Source organism: Kryptolebias marmoratus, linkage group LG15 (assembly GCF_001649575.2).
Source record: "Kryptolebias marmoratus isolate JLee-2015 linkage group LG15, ASM164957v2, whole genome shotgun sequence".
In the NCBI taxonomy this organism is placed as follows: domain Eukaryota; kingdom Metazoa; phylum Chordata; class Actinopteri; order Cyprinodontiformes; family Rivulidae; genus Kryptolebias; species Kryptolebias marmoratus.
The window spans coordinates 4,033,940-4,040,523 of NC_051444.1; the positions used below are offsets into that span (position 1 = coordinate 4,033,940).

The 6,584-nt window shown below is 43.7% G+C and overlaps 1 protein-coding gene across 3 annotated transcripts in view; it reads right to left on the reverse strand.

Annotated features, from left to right (window-relative positions):
* Positions 1 to 2,374, reverse strand: part of LOC108250380 (C5a anaphylatoxin chemotactic receptor 1) — a 5,349-nt gene extending 2,975 nt beyond the window's left edge. Inside the window, exons 1-2 of one of the 3 annotated variants that reach the window (XM_017440242.3) lie at positions 2,194 to 2,374; positions 1,495 to 1,663 (exon numbers count right to left, since the gene is read on the reverse strand). In XM_017440242.3, the coding sequence (XP_017295731.1) occupies positions 1,495 to 1,617 (123 nt within the window). In that variant the 5' untranslated portion in view covers positions 1,618 to 1,663; positions 2,194 to 2,374. Of the gene's footprint in view, positions 1 to 1,494; positions 1,664 to 1,719; positions 2,124 to 2,193 lie in introns of those variants that run through there. The other 2 variants (XM_017440252.3, XM_017440260.3) reach the window with 2 other exon arrangements.
* Between the last annotated feature and the right edge of the window lie 4,210 nt (positions 2,375 to 6,584).

A 6,584-nucleotide genomic window follows, 5' to 3' on the forward strand; every position in this document is an offset into this window, starting at 1 on the left:
TTGCAAGCAATCCAGCTTACATCACATCTCAGCTTTAAAAGCTCAACTCCACACTCTCTATTTCTGAATTGAGAAAGCTCCTCGGATGAGAAGCGAAACGTCTTCAGCTACAGAATAGAAGTCCAGTTGTTTTTGTTTTTTAACTTTTTTTTTTGAATAGTCCCTTTACTACAATAATCTTCTGAACTTTGCGCTCATCGAATGAAACTCATCGTAAAAAACTGGATTCAGTCAATCAGTGACCGCAGCTTGGTTCATAAAATACAATAAAGAGAAGCTCAGACGAAAAATAAAACCACTTGAAACTGACGTCCCTTATTGTTCAAGCTTCCCTTTTCATTATTGATTTGATAGTTCATAAAATTAAAGAAATAAAAAAGTTGGTACCCTTAATTTAACGTTTGTAACAGCGATCTCTGTTCTCAGACGTCTGCATTTACCAACAGGAAGTTCGGCCCATTCTTCTCGAGCTGTTTCAGCCATTTTTTATGCTTTTAACTGTATGTTTTTGGGTTAATATCCGGTTGAAGGACCCGCGGCCTGACTCTGGGTAGTCCTGAGACTTAACTGCACCGAATGCAGCAAAGCAACTCCAGAACAGAACCAAGCCGTAGGTACGGCATTCTTTTCTCCCTTCAGGAAACATGGAGCTGATTGGACCGGTCCAGAAGCTCTGGGTTTATTCCCCCAGAATCTTTGGGGCTGAGTTTCTGACTTTTCCCTTCCAATAGTCGACAGATGGTGCGATCAGAAAGGTTTGGACGGTTTCCTACGGTGGCCCTGAAGTGCAAACCACAACGACGAATCAAAGAACACAACTCCATTAACCCTATTGGAAGACATCGCTGATTGGACGACGGCGCTGTTTGGGTTTTAGGCCTGTGGCACCGGCGACCCAAACGCAGCTGTAGCCGCCGCTGTCCAAGGATATTTTGAGTCAGGACATAAATACGAGGGGACACTGGACTAATCATTAAATGTCAATCAGAGACATCTCGTTTCCCAATGGTGCCCGCCACTTCTGGTATGTTAACGTAGTTGTGCTTTTTGAAGATGTCATTGTGGTTTTAAGTTTATAAATGTGTTGATGTGGTTTGAAGTTCAGCTCATTTTCTACCATCCGTCTGACGGTACGGACGGAACTGTCAGCGTGTTGTGAAAATGCAAACCGGGGTCGAATTTTCGCTTGCGTCCACGTCCCGAGAGGTCGACTGCAGCCCCATGAACTTCATACTTTTTATTAATCTTGTCAGCTGTGGTCAGAGGAACATGAAGCCCCTCAGTTTGTTCCCGTTAAACAGGCCGGATGGTTGATGAGGAGCTTGAAGGCACCTCTGATGCTCATGAACATTTAGTTTGATACGATGCAAGGATCAGGTGTCTTTAAGGCTGCCGACAAATCTGTCCGTATTAACTGAACACATCTTTGTAAAATAAACCATTTATCTTCACTCTGCCGCACGCTGAGGGCGTGCAGTGCAGATGGATTCTCACCAGGAATATCAGCATGGTGACCGCGATCTGGATTCCCCTCGCAGTCTCATCCGTCCACGGAGTGAACTTCGGAGTCTGAGCCGCGCTCCCGTTTCCATTCGATCCGTTTTCCGATCCAGCCATCGAAAACGACGTCGGTTTGCAGAGGAGCTGAAACACAGTCGACAGTCTTCACAGAAACAGAAAACAGGAAAGTTGTGACATAGGAATTGCACATCTGTTTACCTGAAATGTTAAAAAAAAGCTGTAGAAACCAGCTGGAGACCACAGACTTCCTTCCTCGTATTTATCTGGGTTTGCTGTCAGAACGACCAACGCAACGAGACGAACCTGCCTCTTTTTTTTCTGTTGTTTTCTGCGTAGGTGTTCTTATCCTCAGAAGAACTCCTTCATGAAAACAGCCGCCTGTATTAACACGCATTAAGGTACACACGGTTTTAGCATTAATGATTAAAGTGAAAGGAATTCGTCGGTTGTACAACCGGGCAGCCTCGGGGTTCTGACAGCAGGCGTATAGGTGTGTGTAGGTGCACGCAAAGATTCCTGTCCAATGAGTCCGACACGGGTACCTAAAGTTTCTGATCGATTGTTCCCGACCTGCGGTAACCGGGAAGTCTCTGAGAAGCTTTAACGAACTGCTTAATGTCTGCTAGAAGCTGATTCGGGTCAGTCCATGCTGGCTACAGATTCATCTCTTACCTGTTTTCTTTTCTCCGTCCGTGGATGAAAAGGAGCAGCTCCGAAAGACGAAGGGAGTGCCGACCAGCTGTTTTTATCACCTCTCTCTCTCTCTCTGTCCCTGCGTCTCTCTGTCTCTCTGTCTTTATGTCTCTCTCTCTCTGTGGGTCTCTCTCTTTTTCCTGTATGCGATTACGACACCTTTTCTGCTTCCAAGCCTACAACTGGTTTCACATTTTAATCGTAAAAAAACTGTTTTCTCTCCATTTTTTTGCCTCTTCTCTGTCGGCTGCTTTGCTTGAATGAGCAAAAATTAAATCTGGAAGGCGTCCGCCAGTTTTCCCCTTTAGGTACCTTTAATTTTGCACGTCTTATTTTCTGATTTACCAGCCGAAGTTTGCTCATTTACGGCCCTGCTTGCATAAAAATAAAAAACAAAAAAAAGCAGAGAATTTGTTCGGTTTGTGAAGGAAAACAAAAAGTAATCAGAGACTGAATCATCACCTGGATTGTTAAAGTAAAAACAAGCAGAAACAGAAGCTAAAATGTGCCAAATGGTTGCTAAAAGATAAAATGACCAAACGGCAGCTTAAAGCTAAAAGTAGCCGAAGAATGAAAAGTAGATCCAGCAGCTGAAGGAGATTTAAAAAAGAAGAATGTTGTCATCGACCCGAAGAGAGAATTTAATGTTTAAAAGGTATAAAAGTTGGTAAAATCACGTCCCTGATTGAGCCGAACAGGAAAACAAATTCTGAGCAGAAATCACAAAACGAAAAGTTAAAAACCAGAAATTTATTAGTCGACAGAAACCAGCCTCAGACTCTTCTGACCTTTTTCTTGGCTTATTTCCTCTGCAGAAGCTGCAGAAGCCGATATCATCAGTGTGGTTTCTAATGATGGTATAGAGTATATATTTCTTCCTGTTGTCAGTTTGACTTGTTTCAGCGGTGGAACGAAGTAATCGATCGTCGCATGCCACCGCCGCCGCCACCGCCGCCGAAACTCCTTCTGCCCTCAGATTTCTCTGCAAACTAAACAGTTTGCAAGAGTTTAATTTAATCCTGTCTGCTGTAAATTAACTTTGAACCTGTCAGTGTGTGCGTGTGTGTGTGTGTGGGTGTGTGTGTGTGTGGGTGTGTGATTGGGTAAAGTGTAAATCTGGCAGGTTTGAGTCTCTTTCATGTTGGTTGGTAAAAATATCTATCAGCTGTAAAAATGCTCCCCTGATTACAAAACCAACGCTGCTTCCTTCTTTCATAACATGGTGTGTGTGTGTGTGTGTGTGCAGGGCAGCCATTGTTAAACACAGAAGCCTGAGATGTTTGTTTTCGTTGTTCAGAAGGCCAAGCGTTCCTCGAGGGGATGCATATCGCCCGCCGCCCCTCGGTTTCAGGCTGAGATCTTTTCATATTTTTAGATTCTAAGTGCTCCTGACCTCTGACCTTTCCACAGAACCCCACTTCAAAAGATCTGAACTGTGGCTTTAGGTTTTCGCCAGGACAGAAGCCTCGTTGAGATTAAAAATATCTTTTGGAGGAGACGACTGGCAGCAGCACACGGACGATACAAAACGTTCACAACAGAAACAAAATAAAAGTTAACGCCGTCATGGATGGAGCGATTCAAAGATTCCTCAGATGATTCCTTCTCAAAGTCAGGAAGAACAAGTTTAAAAACGTTTAGTGTCAACGGCTCCAAGCAGACGGAGCAGAAAACTGGAAAGATTTCCTCGCAGGTTCAGCTCAGACTTCAGGCAGCGAAAGTAAAAATAAGTTATAATAAAAAGGAAGTCCTTAGTGTGGCCTTAGAAATAAAAATATACCATCCAACCTGGCTGTATAATGATGTTTAAAAGCTTTTAAACCGGTTATAAGTCTTAAAGCTCCACCATAAAGACATTTAAAAGCAGCCTCCATGTGTAAAATGTCACCGTAGTCCCTTACATCGAAAAGGGCCTGGAAAGATAAACTCAGCCTTTCAAGGGACGATACAAATAAGCTTGACAGAGATCTACTGTGTCCGATCTGGCCGCCGGTTAATTTCCATTAGCAGCTTCTGGGAGACATTTAAACAGAGATCCAGCCCATTAAACACAAAGCTGCTTTCCTCCCCTCTTTGTCCCGAAGCTGCACCAGGAGTCGTTTCATTGCTTCGCATAAAAAAACAAACAAACGAGCCGCGGTGGCAGGAGTGGTGGGTTAAAGAGCCATTTTTCCAGGTGAAAACATGGAAGTCTGTGCACGTTTGGGAAGTGTTCCATTCTTTGACGTGTTTAAACAGAGGAGTGTTTGATGCAAACCCGTCATGTTGCAGAGGTTTCACTGCGAGGAGCGTTTCCCGCCTGGAGTCAGACCCCAGAGGGTTGATGTTCCTCTGATGGATGAGGAGCATCCTTCCACAGAGTTTCATACAAGCTGTTATTGTTATTTTCAGCTGATCTGACCAAGTCACTTAAATCCACTCCACGCCTCCTCAGTGGCGACATGCATCCATGCGAGTTCTTCGTCCTTTTTTTTTCAAATCCTGGTTTTCGGGGTTCTATAACCTGTCCTCCTCAGAGTCCGGCGTTGATGCACGACTGGAAGCTCCTCGGTGAAACTTTCTGTTTCTGATTTTATTTCATCGAACAGCCTCGGCCTGCAGGGATGAAACCAGTGGCCAATAGAGGGCGCTAAGGCGCCGCCCCACCACTCACATTACCTTGAATAAGAAGTAAAAAAAAAAAAATAGTACATTAGAAATATTTCGAAATATATGTATATATATTTTTAGTTGTGTAAGATACATATTTTATAGTTAATGATAAGTAAAGTTGTTTCGTTGTTCGACGTTGTCTGATTGGTGACGTATTTCCGCCCCGGGGCGCAAAAATCTTTGTCCATAGACGCTCCTTAAAAGTTGCACATGTTGCTCCTCTTCAGTACAAGAGACAGGACCGTTCAGGGCGATCAGCGAGCGGCGTCTCCAAGAGAGAAGGCAAAGATCTTGAGCAACGGGCGGGGGGCCAAGATGGCGGCATGAGCGCATGTCCTAACTGGAGCTGAGCACCAAAGATTTTACAGCATAATGAAACATATATTCGTCACCGTACTCTACTCGAGGTAAACTGTAACAGTAGCAAGTACTTTTGTGCTGAAGTGAAAGAGACTGTACTTTACGAATATTTAACGTCGTGGCTCAAACTTAGCCACGTTGAGAGCGTTAAGCTAAGCTAAACGAGTTATGCTAAAGCAGCACGAGTGCATGGAGTCGCCGGTAGCAAAAGAAAATCCACTGATGCATAACTTGCACAATTACTGCATGCCAGATCAACCTCGTATATCTATTGTGGATGAGTTTCCTCCTCTTCCCGATACACCAACCTCAACACCGACTAAACCACCTGCTCCGAAAAAGTTGAAGGCTCACCGCTCTCTGGAAATGGAGGAAGGAAACATAGTGCAGCAAATATCAGTCATCTTTAATACAAGACTTGATAGTCTGGAAAAAAACATGGAGAAACTGATTTCTGACAATACGATGAAGATCGAAGGTCTTAAAAAAACAGTTGACTTTGTATGTGCTGATATTCGAGATGTAAAGGAGAAGATGAAAAAAGTCGATGCGCAAGCCTGCGAGACAGAGAAAAAGCTTTATACTGTGGACCAACGGGTCACCGAGCTGGAGAACTATGCACGGCGCTGGAACCTGCGCCTGTATGGAGTGCCTGAAAGCAAGGAACAAGATGTCCGTTCTGAGGCGGTAAAAATATGTCAGGCGATTCTGCCAGAGTTCAAGACAAGATTTCCAGACGTTATTGATACAGTACACCGACTCGGTCAAATAAAAAAAGATGCCTCCAAGCCGCGAGGAATCATCATGCAATTTACCGCCCGTGTTTACCGCGACAAAGTATGGAAAGCTGCAAAGAAGTCGACATATCTACAGAACAAGAACTTACGCTTTGCTGAGGACCTATCACTGTCCGCCAGAGAGAGACGGAGGCTACTGTGGCCAATGGTAGCCAAAGCCCGGGAACAAGGAAAAAAGGCGTATTATGTCGGAGGGAGAGCCTTTGTTGAAGGAACTGAACTGATTCCATCCACATGAAGATAAATACATCTCAAATCCACAAGGTTTGCTCTGTTCTGAAGTTGGGTTGTTATGCTTAAACAAATTTGTGTGCTAGATATTCATAGTACTGAAGGGGTGTTATGCAAAAATAGTTGAACCCGGGAATTTTTGTTTTCTTAGTAATTTTATGTTATTAATACTCTCCCACATCAGTTTTATGTAGTATTCTGCATATCTGGTTATTTGGGCCATAATAAGACTTAACTGCCTTATAGAAACCTAATTACCTCACTTTTCTAATATTAATATGTTTCATTATACACTTTCTGTTGAACCTAAAATGGGTCAGCTCCTAATGA